At 41.3% G+C, this 15,658-nt stretch overlaps 1 protein-coding gene across 2 annotated transcripts in view; it reads right to left on the reverse strand.

Moving 5' to 3' along the window:
• Positions 1 to 1,640: 1,640 nt before the first annotated feature.
• TPH1 (tryptophan hydroxylase 1) overlaps positions 1,641 to 15,658 on the reverse strand; it is a 39,440-nt gene continuing 25,422 nt past the window's right edge. Inside the window, exons 10-11 of one of the 2 annotated variants that reach the window (XM_068261244.1) lie at positions 9,627 to 9,760; positions 1,641 to 7,585 (exon numbers count right to left, since the gene is read on the reverse strand). In XM_068261244.1, the coding sequence (XP_068117345.1) occupies positions 7,411 to 7,585; positions 9,627 to 9,760 (309 nt within the window). In that variant the 3' untranslated portion in view covers positions 1,641 to 7,410. Of the gene's footprint in view, positions 7,586 to 9,622; positions 9,761 to 15,658 lie in introns of both variants that reach the window. The other variant, XM_068261245.1, reaches the window with a different exon arrangement.

Here is a 15,658-nt window from a genome sequence, read left to right on the forward strand (position 1 = left end):
TGCGGGCGATCTATTGGTGTGGGTGGGTGATCAGTTTGCCCGCAAGGGGCAGGTTAGGGGCTGATTGTTGGGTGGCAGTGACAGGGGGTGATTGATGGGTGATAGGTGATTGGCAGGTGATTGACAGGTGATCAGTGGGTTATTACAGGGAAGGACAGATGTAAATATTGCACTGGCGAATTGATAAGGGGGGGTCTGAGGGCAATCTGAGCGTGTAGGCGGGCGATTGGGTGCCCGCAAGGGGCAGATTAGGGTCTGATCTGATGGGTAACAGTGACAGGTGGTGATAGGGGGTGATTGATGGGTGATTGATGGGTAATTAGTGGGTGTTTAGAGAAGATAACAGATGTAAACGATACATTTGGGAGGTAATCTGACGGCGGGTTTGCGGGCGATCTAATGGTGTGGGTGGGTGATCAGATTTCCCGCAAGGGGCAGGTTAGGGGCTGATTGATGGGTGGCAGTGACAGGGGGTGACAGGGGGTGATTGATGGGTGATAGGTGATTGGCAGGTGATTGACAGGTGATCAGTGGGTTATTACAGGGAAGAACAGATGTAATTAATGCACTGGCGAATTGATAAGGGGGGGTCTGAGGGCAATCTGAGCGTGTAGGCGGGTGATTGGGTGCCCGCAAGGGGCAGATTAGGGTCTGATCTGATAGGTAACAGTGACAGGTGGTGATAGGGGGTGATTGATGGGTGATTGATGGGTAATTAGTGGGTGTTTAGAGGAGAGAATAGATGTAAACAATGGATTTGGGAGGTGATCTGATGTCGGATCTGTGGGCGATCTATTGGTGTGGGGGGGTGATCAGATTGCCCGCAAGGGGCAGGTTAGGGGCTGATTGATGGGTGGCAGTGACAGGGGGTGATTGACGGGTGATTGACGGGTGATTGACAGGTGATTGACAGGTGATCAGGGGGATAGATGCATACAGTAAACAGGGGGGGGTGGTCTGGGGGGGGGGGTCTGGGGAGAATCTGAGGGGTGGGGGTGATCAGGAGGGGGCAGGGAGCAGGGGGGGGGATTAAAAAAAAAATAGCGTTGACAGATAGTGACAGGGAGTGATTGATGGGTGATTAGGGGGGTGATTGGGTGCAAACAGGGGTCTGGGGGGTGGGCAGGGGGGGGTCTGATGGGTGCTGTGGGCGATCTGGGGCAGGGGGGGGAGAAATCAGTGTGCTTGGGTGCAGACTAGGGTGGCAGCAGCCTGCCCTGGTGGTCCCTCGGACACTGGGATCACCAGGGCAGGAGGCAGCCTGTATAATACACTTTGTAAACATTACAAAGTGTATTATACACTTTGTATGCGGCGATCGCGGGGTTAACATCCCGCCGGCGCTTCCGTATAGCCGGCGGGATGTTGCGGCGAGCGAGCGGTGACAGGCGCCGGCGGAGGATCGTGTCACGGATGACGCGATCGCTCCGCCCATGCCCTTAAATGGACCGCCGCCTCTGTGGGTGAGCCGGTCCTTAAGGGCTCCACTTCCCGGCCGCCTCTGTGCGTTAGGCGGTCGGGAAGTGGTTAAACTGATAGTCAAGTGTGGCATTTCAGGCCAACTGTCCTCCCTCAAGGGCTCAAGAGCAGATACATTTACACAACTGCTGGTTATAAATAGTTTTTTTTATTTGTATAAATTTCTAAATGAACACACAGAATGACAAAAGTTGCACATAGAATGGAAATTTAAGATACACATTAAATATACAGGCACAGTGTGAAGATACAATCAGTATTCATCGTCATAACTTAGACCAAAACAGGTAACCTCTGAAACAGGACATTTATCAACTGAAAATTCTGATTACACAAATAACACATAAAGAGATCTTACCTGCATGCACATTTTCTTTTAAAATGTAAAAATAGTCTTGTCAAAATGTTTTAATGCATGCACACTAATAGTTATTCTTGTTATATGTAACATATTAGAGATCATTTTGTGCCATTTTTGCTACCTGTATCAAGTCTTTTATTATTTTTGTTAATATTGATTTATTTACTTACTTTTGTCAATGAAATATCTAAAAATAGGCATTTGTTTTACAACTATCGCTTTAACTTAAATATACATTTCCATCTTGAGATTGCTTTAATGTATTTATTTATATACACCGTTTCCTGACACCTTTGCTATAATTACTGATTTGTTTTTCTAAAAAGTAGGTGAAAAAGTACTATGAAAACTATTCTGAGTATTTTCTTGCTTGCTGGTGACTTAAAGGGCATTTTATTGATAAGATGTGAAAATATCCCCTAGGAGAAAGCTTCAGAGAAAAAGTAAATTGGCCTAATCGGGCCTAATCTGTTTCGGAAATTGTGATGTGCACAGTGACCCACAACAGCCAATCCTCATTTACACTTGAACTGACTACATTAACCTCCTTGGCGGTTAATTTTTTTTTTCCTTTTTAAAAAAAATCCTTTTTTTTTAAATTTTTTTTTTTTTGTTTCATGTAAAGCTACCAGAGTGGTAGCTACATGAAACACCACTAGAGGGCGCATGTGGCCCTCTAGTCCGATCGTCGCCGGCATCTATAGCAAACAGGGGAACGCGTATATAACGCGTTCCCCTGTTTGGCTTCTCCTGTCGCCATGGCGACGATCGGGATGACGTCATGGACGTCAGCCGACGTCCTGACGTCAGGCAGACCCGATCCAGCCCATAGCGCTGCCCGGAACTCATTGATCCGGGCAGCGCAGGGCTCTGGCGGGGGGGGGGGCCCTCTTCAGCCGCTGCGTGCGGCCGATCGCCGCAGAGCGGCGGCGATCAAGCTGTGCGCGCGGCTAGCAAAGTGCTGGCTGCGCGCACAGCAATTTATAGAATGAAAATCGCCCCACCAGGGGCTGAGATCTCCCCCTGCGCGGCATAGCCCGAGCTCAGCTCGGGCTTACCGCCAGGGAGGTTAAAGCAGAAATGTGATAGGTTGAGTTAATTCACAATCTGCATCTCAATATCATTGGTTTTCACAGGACATTCTAGATTGTTTTTATGGGGTTGGGTTCACTTTTGAAAATATTTTCAACAATTGTTTCCACCATATTTATTAAAGCGTTTAAGAAAACCTGAGATTGGAATAGTGCTACATTTATACTTACCTGGGGCTTCCTTAAGCCCCATGTGGTGCGTGGGCCCCCTCACCCCCTCCTGGGCCACTCCGGGGTTACTCTGTTTTACCGCAGAAGAGCATAACTGGCCACAACTAGCCAGATTACCGAAGGTGATGACGAGAGAACGGAGTGGACAGAGAGATTTTTTTTTTAATAAACCCAATTTGTCATTAATTTATCAAATAAAAATCCTGCTGGGGTTGGTTGTTACCTGCAACTGCAATCACACAACTACTAATAAAAAAAAACTTCTCAAAAACCCTGGCTGTGATCTGATATGACCCATATGAGGATGAAAATGCTAACCTCTTAAGACCAGTCCATGTTTCCTTTACCCAGTCTAGATTTGCTGAATTACTTATTAAAGGTCCAGTGGAGGTTGCTTGAGGTGACTTAATAAATCACACCCACAACATGTTTGTGTAGACACTTTCGAAAGGTTAATTTTTACACAATCAGAAGTTAAAGACAGAGGATCAACACAACAAGATTTATAAATTGCTCCCTCCAAATTGCCTTCACTTCAAGTTTCTTTAAACAAGTCAGTCAACTCAAAACTAATATTTAGACACAGAGCAGGAAGTTAAAATGCAAAATGATTTCTTATCTCTCTCCACAGCCCTTGTTTAATTCACCTTGTTCTGCTAAGTTTTCTCCTGGTAGATAATTTTTCATCTTTGAAAAAGTACCAAAAAGTAGGTGACAAAGTGCTGTCAAAATTATTTGGAGTATTTTCTTGCATACTGGTGGTTCAAAAGGCATTGGTTCATATGCAATTATTTTTTTCTCCTAGGTGATATTTTCAAAATTGTCAATTAAATGGCATGTAAACCACCTGCAAAATCATTTTGATAGTACTTTTTCACCTACCTTTTCCATTGCAAAGTCCTGAAAAGTTATTCAAAATCAAAGATGAAAAATTATCTCCTAGGAAAAAAACTCAGGAGAAAAAAGGAATTGAATAAGGGCCCGAGTGTGTTGGCGAGTTCCAGATAATAGGTTCAAACCCGTATCATAGCTGTTAAGTATGGTTCCACTCTGCCAATTTACAGTTAAATTTACTTTAAATTCAGCACAGTTCAACAGGAGATTTGAGCACTACCCAAAAAAGAGGGGCATTATTTGGGTCTTTGGGCATTATTCAAATCACTTTTTCAAGTTTTTTCCTAGGAGATAATTTTTCATCTTCTGTATAAAATACCTTTTCATCACTCTGCAATTGAAAAAGTACCAAAAAGGAGGTGAAAAAGTTCTTTCAAAATTATTAAAGCACATTTTATTAATAGGGTGTAAAAATGTCACCTAGGAGAGAAAGTGAACTGAATTAGGGCCTTTATCGCTAAAGCAACAACACGCCTGCAGATTAATCCAAAGGACTTAATGGAAGAGCAATTTTGGTTGTCCTAAACCTTAAAGTGAATATAGCCTTAAGAGTCATGGCTTGCAATATTTTGCATGATGCTTTCTATCATTTTCACCTTGATCATGGCCAAAGGACTTTACTATTGAAAACATCTCAGAAACATCTCCCTTCATGCTTTAAAATGCTCTATATTTTTGTTGTTAGTTTCACAAAAGACCACAAACTGTTGATACATGACAGTTTGGAGCATAATACCTTCAAGTTATCTCTAAGTCCTCACATGACTGACTCGGAACGTGAGCGATTTCTGGATTAAAGATATTAACGACAATGACATAGTGCTCACGTTTGTCATTAATGCAGCTATCTGATTAGATGGGATTATATTATCAGATTTGCTCCATAGCGGTCAATGTTACTAGTCTAACAGATCAGCAGATGTTTTAGAGGTTCTGCATAACTCAGAGGTCAAATTAGTTATCTCTGCTCTTCCCTTAGGAATGGTAATCCAGTAAAGTCTAGTAGTGCATGCTTTGAAAGTACTTAAAACCAGTGCTGCTTGTGAATTTATGCCAAAGTAATTTTTGCATCAAAAATGCTATTTTCGATTTTGAGAAAATATTCACAAAAATATTTTTTTTTCTTTATGATGCAAAAATTCCCCCAAAACATGAAACTATTTTTAGCACGAAAATTCACAATGGATGCAAAAAATTACATAAGGATTACAAACTGATTTTCTATGGCATTTTCATTTGAAAGTCAAATTTTACATTAGTTTTTTAAAACTGAATGCAAAAAGAATATCTGCATTTTTCGCTCATCATTGCTTAAAACTTGCACCAAAATGGGGTTTACTTTACTGATACAAATTTAGTTAATAAATATGACTACATATATTTGTCTTATTCACATCTATACAAAAATGCCAACCAACCTCCCTACTCGCTCACACACTATTTTGACAGCTGGACTAAGCAACTGCCATTCAGGAAGTGCTTTCAAAAATAACAAAATTGAGAATCCCCTGAGAAGATGAAGTAGTTCAAAACCTGTCAGATTTTTACAATCTAATGTAAGTGACAGCAACATAGGAAAAACTAAATTTATAGTACATTTTACTCTGGAACTATATGACTACACATGCATTATACATTTTAAACATATTTGACATAATGGACCTTTTTGACTGTTTGAATTCTAGTGTCAGGACCGGTGTGCCAAACATCATTTGGTGATCTGCTGTGCTCGAACTTCAAACAACTAAAGTGAAAGACTGCTGTTGTTTGGTGCCTAGTTCTCGTCCATTGTACAGAACTACCTGCTTTACTGTAGCCATAAAGCTTGTCTGTACAGTGTTCCTAATGCTGTCAGTTGAAACAATCATTAATGAATGTTATGATGTTAATTGATGTCATCTGTAAGAGGCTTTAGAAAATAGCCATGTATTGTCATAAACATCACATCATTACTTCATATGTTGGATCAACTTCATAATCAAGTAAGCAAAGGCAACAAACATCACTAGGTCTATAGTCTTTAGGACTGAGATGCAATATTTTGTTATTCATTTTTAGGTCTAGTTGGATATGCCGATTCCATAAATTTCCGAAGTCTGAAGAGTCGTTATTTTCATTACTTTTTGCATTATCTGATTGGCCAAATACTTCTGAGCTGAGTATTGAACCAATTAGAGAATTCAGAATTTTATCGCGGTTATCAGAATACTACAGAAATTTTAGGCCAATCACAAGACTCGGGAATACTTGTGATTGGTCTAAAGTTACCATGGTAATACGATTATTGTGGAAAAATTCTAAATTCTCTAATTGGTCCAATGCTTCCGAGTTCTGCGATTTAGCTAAAATTTCAGAGGTGATACAGTATTTCTGCTAAAATCCGATTTCTGTTTTTCAATTGGAAATGTGGAAATATCAGTTCTGCAATCTGCAATTCTGCAATCCAAATGAGCACCCCAATTTATTTTATGTCTTTTTCTCTCAATGCACCATCAGGAGACCATTAGAAGGAAATATAATTATTTATGATGCATTTGTGGGATAGAAGAGTCTTTCAGCCTTCCATCGTTGATATGCCATGATTTGCATAGCAAATGTTACTAACCATGAAATTAATAATAATAATGAGTATGTGTCCTGGGCCTTCGGTCCGAATGTCAGTGAATCTTTAAAAAAGATGTCCACCATTTCTTCAAGTTCCTCTATGACAGTGTTGTATGTTAGGTTAACACAGTCCCGTAGAATCTTTCAACCCAAATTTTTATATTTTTAGGCAAGAGAAATGTTGCAGATTACCTTAAAGAGGAACTCCAGTGAAAATAATGTAGTAAAAAAAAGTGCTTAATTTTTACCATAATTATGTATAAATGATTTAGTCAGTGTTTGCTCATTGTAAAATCTTTCCTCTCCCAGATTCACATTCTGACATGTATTACATGATGACATTGTTACTGTGGGCAGGTTATGTAGCTGTTTCTAGCTGTTCTGGCTTTTACAGACAGCTGTAAACAGCCATTTCCTGTGTGTGAACATTGTTACATTGTGGCAGTTTGCCCAGAGTACCGCGGTACTCGGAGCTTCTTGTGGGAGGGGTTTCACCACAATATCAGTCATACAGCACCCCCTGATGGTCTGTTTGTGAAATGCAATAGATTTGTCATGTAAAAGGGGGTATCAGCTACTGATTGGGATAAAGTTCAATTCTAGGTTGGAGTTTCTCTTTAAGTACTAAATTATTAATTTATAAAAAATAAAAATATATATCTCTGGACAAATCTGTAACATTCAAGCACTAGGATAGAATTTCATTGATTGATAATATCCTGAAACAAATATGTATTTAGAAGTTAAACCTCATCGTCATCCAGCCAGTTGTGATTGTTGAGAGCCTAGAATAAAGGTATCAGAGTTTATCTATACACCAAGCTGCTTGTTCATCTTGTTGAGGGCGTCGCTGACAATGTCCAAATCATGGCGTAAGTCGCTCACCACGTTGGTGATGCTTCTAGTGTCTTTCAGTATCAGCACACTTTGGGTGTATGGGTTGTATTTCAGTCCAAAGGGGCGTTTAATGGTCTTTGCAAACTCCCTAATAAATGAAAATTAGTATAGGAACAGTTTAATATAAATCAAAACTATTGTTTAAATGCAATGCCATGTTATACTATCCATAATATAACTTCTAAATGGGGCATTTTCTGCACCCATTACAGTCCCCTAAATATTTTCAACACTCGGAATTCATACATTGCCTGCACTTGTTAAAAAATCTATTGATATTCTAGGAAAACTAAATTCATGGAAGAACCATAACAACAAAACAGTGAGCAGAATTATTTTATATGTGTGACAAATAATTGCGCAAAATGAATATTTTTAGGTAACTGGTAAAGCGGATGTGGCTCTAGCAGATTTCCTATCAATACTCACTATTATAAAGTTCCAATTTTTCCCCAATATATAGTGATGATGGATAATGCCGATATTCTTTTCACATTAATTTTTGTGAAATTAACATTAACCACTTTGCATCCAGACCTTGTTTTCCCCTTATTGACCAGAGCAGTTTTTACGTTTTAGCTATGTCCCTATTCAATCAGGAATAACTTTATCCCTACTCACTACACCTAAATGATCTATATATCGTTTTTTTTCAAGACAAACCAGGCTTTCGATGGGGGGTATTTAGTCCCAAGAACAATTTTGTTTTCTAGGCATTTTAATTGAAAAAAGGGAACAAAAATAAAAAAAATGCATTATTTCTCAGTTTTTAACAATTCCAGTTTAAAAATAAAAAGTGCCACAGGGATAAAACCATTCCACCAGTTTTATGTCCCCCCTAATATAGTCAGATGTGCCCCGAGTATCAGCCCAACCCTCCCAGTTTAGCCAGATGTTACCCCAATATCAGCACCCCCCGTATAGTCAGATGTGTCCCTTGTATCTACCACCCCCAGTACAGACAGACAGTAACGCCGCCAGGATTGGCACCCCTCATTATAGGCAGATGTGTGCCCAGGATAAAATTTCCGCCATTACAGCCATATGTGCCCCCAGAATTGCCCCCCCCACCAATTATAGCCAGATGTGCCCCCAGTATTAGGTTACCCCCCCCCCCAGGTAACCAAATGATCCCCCATTGGCAGATGTCATCCCTCCAGTTACCCAGATGCCTGGCAGTTGTTTTGGCACCCCCCCCCCCAGTGTGGTTAGCCAAATGTATGTCCCCCCCCCATCAGGCAGCCCCTCCGTGCACAGATGCCAAAAACATGTAAATATAGCTGCCTCTCTCACCTTACCTCGTTCCAGCGATGAGCCTGCAGCCTGAGCATCCGATCCCAGCTCTGAACTCAGCCGCGTATTGCCAGTGACCCGGGTACACGGCTGAGTTCAGAGCTGGGATCGGATGCTCAGGCTGCAGGCTCATCGCTGGAACGAGGTAAGGTGAGAGAGGCAGTTTTATTTACATTTTTATGGCCATCTGTGCACGGAGGAGGGGGAGATGAAGGATCACGCTGTTTGCTACACCGGTGATCGTTCATCCGCGGGGTGGTCACTAATTGGCTACAAAGGAACATGTTCCCTTTTGCCAATTCGTAAGGCAGCTGACAGTGCCGGGGGGTGCGCTCTGAAGCGCACCTGTTCCTGCACAAAAGGGCTGAAAGCAGGTCAGTATATCTACGTCGCTGTGGCTTGGAAGGTGCCACAGCTGACGTAGATATACTGTAGTGGTGGGGAAAGTGGTTAAATTCAACTTTCGTGCGAAAATGCCATCGGATTCTGAAATCATTTTGTAATAAATTTGTGACTCTTTACATTTTTTGCAAATTTTCATACTAACCTAAAGCTGCATTTTATAGTCTGGAGCGCCTTATAGTCTGAAAAATACAGTAGGTGGCAGTTTACGATCAATATATGATCGTAAACTACTTTATTTTTGTTTACACAGAAAAAAATCTTGATTACCGTGTACGTCCTCATTCTCACCTAAGCTGGCCACAAGGCGAACTTGACTGCTGTGATCACGAGAATCTCGCAAGGTAGGAAATTGGGGCCTATTCACTGTGAGATCGAACTTGTACATTTTTCCTTGCTCATTCCTACATATTCATGAAATCTATGACACTTACCTCATTTTTTCTTTGGCTTCTTCAAAACTCTCTGAGTAAAAGTAGACATCTTGGAAGGTGGTGATAATACATTCCTGATTGCAGGTCACCATGGGGTCAAAAGACCTTACTTTGGCATTGCCAGATAGCGAGTGCTGTAACAGAGGGAAGGGAATCATAACTATTAATTGCAAAGGTCTAAGACATTCAGGCCCATATGCAATTAACTTTTTCTCCTGAGTTTTCTCCTAGGTGATATTTTAAAAAATGTTAATAAAATGACTTTTAAACCACCTGCAAGCAAGAAAATGCTCAAAATAATTTTGATAGTACTTTTTCATATACTTTTGGGTACATTTTTAGTTGCAAAGTGCTGAAAAGTTACTTTAAATAGAGGAGGAAAAATTATCTCCTAGGGGAGAAGATATGGGCCTCAGACACATATGACAAGGTGGCGGTCTGTTACATTCAGCAGGTTCATAACATCACAGCGCTTTATCTTGCAAATTTTCTAAACATGGTGCATCTGATTATGTGTGAGCCATAACTTGACAAGACAAATAACATTTATATTGCACTTTTCTCCTGGAGGACTCAAAGCGCTTGAGCTGCAGCCACCAGGGCATGCTCAGTAGGCAACAGCCTACTGAGTCTAGCCCAAGGACTCATTACTGCATAGGTGCTGGTTTACTGAACATTGGCAAAACAGTGTAAACATGGCACCAGCAGATGAATTCACCATAGATTTAAAGAGAATCTGTATTGTTAAAATCGCACAAAAGTAAACATACCAGTGCGTTAGGGGACATCTCCTATTACCCTCTGACACAATTTCGCCGCTCCTCGTTGCATTAAAATTGGTTAAAAACAGTTTTAAAAAGTTTGTTTATAAACAAACAAAATGGCCACCAAAACAAGAAGTAGGTTGATGTACAGTATGTCCACACATAGAAAATACATCCATACACAAGCAGGCTGTATACAGCCTTCCTTTTGAATCTCAAGAGATCATTTGTGTGTTTTTTTCCCCCTGCAGTTCTCATGCACTGAAGTTTCAGGCTGCTTGTTTCTTCCTGCAAACAGCTTTGCCCTTGTCTGTAATTCTTCAGTATGTGAAAGCCCAGCCAGCTCAGAGGACGATTTATCCAGCTTGTAAAAGATAAGAGAGAAGCTGCTCTAATCCTAAATAACACACAGGCAGTGTGCATACAGGGGCCTGGAAGGGGAAGTTCATAGCAGAACCACAACACTGAAGAACTTGGCAGCCTTCCAGACACAGGCTGACAAGTCTGACAAGAGAGAGATAAGTTGATTTATTACAGAGATGGTGATAGTAGAACGTGCTGCAGTAAGCCAGAACACATTAGAATAGCTTTTTGAACTTGTAGGATGATAAAAAACAGGATGCAATTTTTGTTACGGAGTCTCTTTAAAGCAAACCTAAAGTAAAGCTAAACTTTTAAGATAAGCAATTGTTCTACACCTACTAATCCAAAATAGGACTCTTTTTCACATCCCATAGGCTTATTTAGTGTTTAAAAAATATCCCAAGTTCTTGGCCAAGCACTGGCAATTGCTATTGCATTTTGCAGTGTGAACTAAGCTTCAGAGATAATGCCTGCATCACCAAACTTCTGCTAGTGAAACAATACCTCCTGGTGCATCTTAAGAAGCATGACACTCTTATTCTGCCCTCATTGCTGACCTTGCTGTGAATCCTGACTGTAAGGTTTTGCCTCATGCTCCAACCTCTGCTTGTTTTTTAAATGACACCTCGATATAACATCAAGTCTACCATCTACAGGCTCATCTGTTTTCTGTCTCTGGTGGGTGACCTGGTGGCTTCTTCCAGCAGTAGGGTCTTCAGGAACTACAGGAAGTACAGAAGGGTCTTGGTTATCTGACACAAGCGGGGAGTGGCTGATGTCGGATACATGTTCTTACTTGTTGCTCAAGTTTAAGCAACTGGGGGCCTCAACATCGCACGCACGCACGCACGCACGCACGCACGCACACACACACACACACACACACACACACACTTGCCTGCTGCTTTGCCGTATCCTCTGTACATCTCACGAATATGCATGTGACCCAAAGTGGGTCAGGTGACAAAGTGGAAGCCGTACAAGCAGGCAGCAGGTAGCTGCAGGCCAGGAAGTGAAGAGGCAAAACCACAAAAGAGACGGCACACCACTGGCTGCAACAAACTTGTTGTATTATCGAACAAGTGCACACTACATGTTACGGAATATAACTTCCTTCATCAGGTGATAAACAACAAATGAACACATCAGCTCCAATATATACACATGTATAAAACACCACACCCATAGTAACTCCACCCTCTGCATCAGTTAACCCATTATACAAATTGCAAAACTCACGGTCATGTGGCACTCCATTACGGCTACCAAACATAAACAACTAACTGACCGTGATTCAGGCACTTCCGCAATGGACTGCCACTGACCCACCTAGAAAGAGGGGAGAAAACAAACAATAACATGTAAACAACCATTAAATACCATTGCATTTTATACATATAAAATATCGCATAATTGAACAATATTGCACTATTCGCCCATATAACTAATTTTATAAAAATTATTCAATAAATATAGATTACAAAAAGCACTTAAGGGGCAATCTCTCGTTCATGCCCCTAGGGGTCACCACATCAAACTCATGAATCCATTTTGCTTCCTTTTGTTTTAGTAACTTTTCTAGGTTACCTCCTCTAGTTGAGGGGTCAAGGGCTTCTAATACGCACCACCTCAGCTGCGACGCACCATGGCCTGCCACACCAAAGTGCCTCGCAACTGAGGTGTCGTAACTTTTCCGTTCTCCCATAGCATACCTAGTGATCGCTCTCTTGTGTTCCTGGATGCGTGTCCTAACCGATCATGTAGTCTCACCTACATACATTAACCCACATGGGCATTTAAGCCCATATATAGCCCAAGGGGTAGAACAATAATATCTCCCTTTAATCACAATTTTTCGTCCAGTGTGCGGATGGCAGATGGCTTCGCCCTTTATTACACCACTACACACATTGCAATTTAAACAAGGATAAGTCCCTGCTTTTCCTGTAGTCAACTCCTTTTGAATAGGGGCAGTATCAGTGTGTCTAACTCTGTCCTGGATAGTCCTACCTCTCCTGATTGAAAAAAAGGGCTCTTCTCTAAATAGAGGCCCCAAATCCTTATCTGTGCTTAAAAGGGGCCAAAATTTGCGTATAGAATTCTTTATGAGCATAGTGTTTTTTCCTAAGTTGGTTACAAACGGGATCCCTTTCTGATTTTTAGTTCTATCTTTTTTATGTAACAGTCCAGACCTGTCCAGGGAAAACACCTCCTGTCTAATCTTTTCAATGTTATTTGCATCATATCCCTTTTGTACAAATTTACCACTTAATGTGCGACTGGCCTTCAAATATTCATCATCACTGGTACAAATTCGCCTCGTCCTGAGAAATTGCCCCCTAGGGATGGCTTTCACGACATGCCCTGCATGATGGCTATCGTGTCTTAATAGATTATTACGATCTGTCGGTTTGCAAAATAGCTTAGTGGTGAACCGACCGTTTGAAATTTTGATGGAAACATCCAAAAAATTAACACTGTCCCTAGAATATTCTAAAGAAAATTTAATAGTGGGGTGCATATGATTTACCTCATCCACCATTTTCAGGAGCAATTCCTCAGGACCTTTCCATAAAAGCAACACATCATCCACAAAACGAAAATACTGGAAGATATATGTTTGGTACTCTGCGTTATTTAAAAACATAGCACGCTCAAGTGACTCCACAAAAATGTTCGCGACAGATGGAGCAGCCAGGGACCCCATGCTCGCTCCCTGCCGTTGTACATAAAAGTCTTCATGGAACTTGAAGTAATTAAATTTTAATATAAGCTCTAGGCAATCCATCAGGAAGTACACTAATCCATTGGACAGGTTTGTCTCTAACAATCTCTCCTCAACTACAGAAATTGCCTCATCCTGAGGGATTGCCGTGAATAAACTTTGGATGTCCAAACTACAGAATATCAAATCCTCAGGTATTTCCGTGATCTTTTCTAACCTCACCAGTAAGTCCGTGGTATCTTTCAAACAATGTACAAAAGTGGAAACAATAGGTTGCAAATAAGTATCCAGGAACCCTGCTAATGGGTATAGGACCGAACCCCGACTAGAAACAATGGGGCGTCCTGGAGGGTCCCTCAACTGTTTATGCACTTTGGGCAGCAGATATAATAACGGTACCCGTGGGAATTCAGTGGTGAGACCCTTTGCCACCTTGCTCGCTATAACACCATCCTCTACTGCCGTTTTCAACAAAATGTCCACTTTCTCCTTAATTTCAAAGGTGGGGTCTCTGTCCCATCGTTGGTAATGTAAATCATTGTGTACCTGCCGGAATCCTTCCTTTAGGTACCCCTGTAGATCTTGGATGACAGTGGCCCCCCCTTTATCTGCTTTAGTAATGATAATACTGGAATTCTCACTCAAACTCCTCAGGGCCTGCTTCTGTGCAATAGTCAAATTAAAATGTGCGTACTTAGTGTTATCCCATTTTTGCTGGGACCCTCCAGGACGCCCCATTGTTTCTAGTCGGGGTTCGGTCCTATACCCATTAGCAGGGTTCCTGGATACTTATTTGCAACCTATTGTTTCCACTTTTGTACATTGTTTGAAAGATACCACGGACTTACTGGTGAGGTTAGAAAAGATCACGGAAATACCTGAGGATTTGATATTCTCTAGTTTGGACATCCAAAGTTTATTCACGGCAATCCCTCAGGATGAGGCAATTTCTGTAGTTGAGGAGAGATTGTTAGAGACAAACCTGTCCAATGGATTAGTGTACTTCCTGATGGATTGCCTAGAGCTTATATTAAAATTTAATTACTTCAAGTTCCATGAAGACTTTTATGTACAACGGCAGGGAGCGAGCATGGGGTCCCTGGCTGCTCCATCTGTCGCGAACATTTTTGTGGAGTCACTTGAGCGTGCTATGTTTTTAAATAACGCAGAGTACCAAACATATATCTTCCAGTATTTTCGTTTTGTGGATGATGTGTTGCTTTTATGGAAAGGTCCTGAGGAATTGCTCCTGAAAATGGTGGATGAGGTAAATCATATGCACCCCACTATTAAATTTTCTTTAGAATATTCTAGGGACAGTGTTAATTTTTTGGATGTTTCCATCAAAATTTCAAACGGTCGGTTCACCACTAAGCTATTTTGCAAACCGACAGATCGTAATAATCTATTAAGACACGATAGCCATCATGCAGGGCATGTCGTGAAAGCCATCCCTAGGGGGCAATTTCTCAGGACGAGGCGAATTTGTACCAGTGATGATGAATATTTGAAGGCCAGTCGCACATTAAGTGGTAAATTTGTACAAAAGGGATATGATGCAAATAACATTGAAAAGATTAGACAGGAGGTGTTTTCCCTGGACAGGTCTGGATTGTTACATAAAAAAGATAGAACTAAAAATCAGAAAGGGATCCCGTTTGTAACCAACTTAGGAAAAAACACTATGCTCATAAAGAATTCTATACGCAAATTTTGGCCCCTTTTAAGCACAGATAAGGATTTGGGGCCTCTATTTAGAGAAGAGCCCTTTTTTTCAATCAGGAGAGGTAGGACTATCCAGGACAGAGTTAGACACACTGATACTGCCCCTATTCAAAAGGAGTTGACTACAGGAAAAGCAGGGACTTATCCTTGTTTAAATTGCAATGTGTGTAGTGGTGTAATAAAGGGCGAAGCCATCTGCCATCCGCACACTGGACGTAAAATTGTGATTAAAGGGAGATATTATTGTTCTACCCCTTGGGCTATATATGGGCTTAAATGCCCATGTGGGTTAATGTATGTAGGTGAGACTACAAGATCGGTTAGGACACGCATCCAGGAACACAAGAGAGCGATCACTAGGTATGCTATGGGAGAACGGAAAAGTTACGACACCTCAGTTGCGAGGCACTTTGGTGTGGCAGGCCATGGTGCGTCGCAGCTGAGGTGGTGCGTAT

The sequence above is a fragment of the Hyperolius riggenbachi genome, chromosome 11 (assembly GCF_040937935.1).
Source record: "Hyperolius riggenbachi isolate aHypRig1 chromosome 11, aHypRig1.pri, whole genome shotgun sequence".
NCBI classification, from domain to species: Eukaryota; Metazoa; Chordata; class Amphibia; order Anura; family Hyperoliidae; genus Hyperolius; species Hyperolius riggenbachi.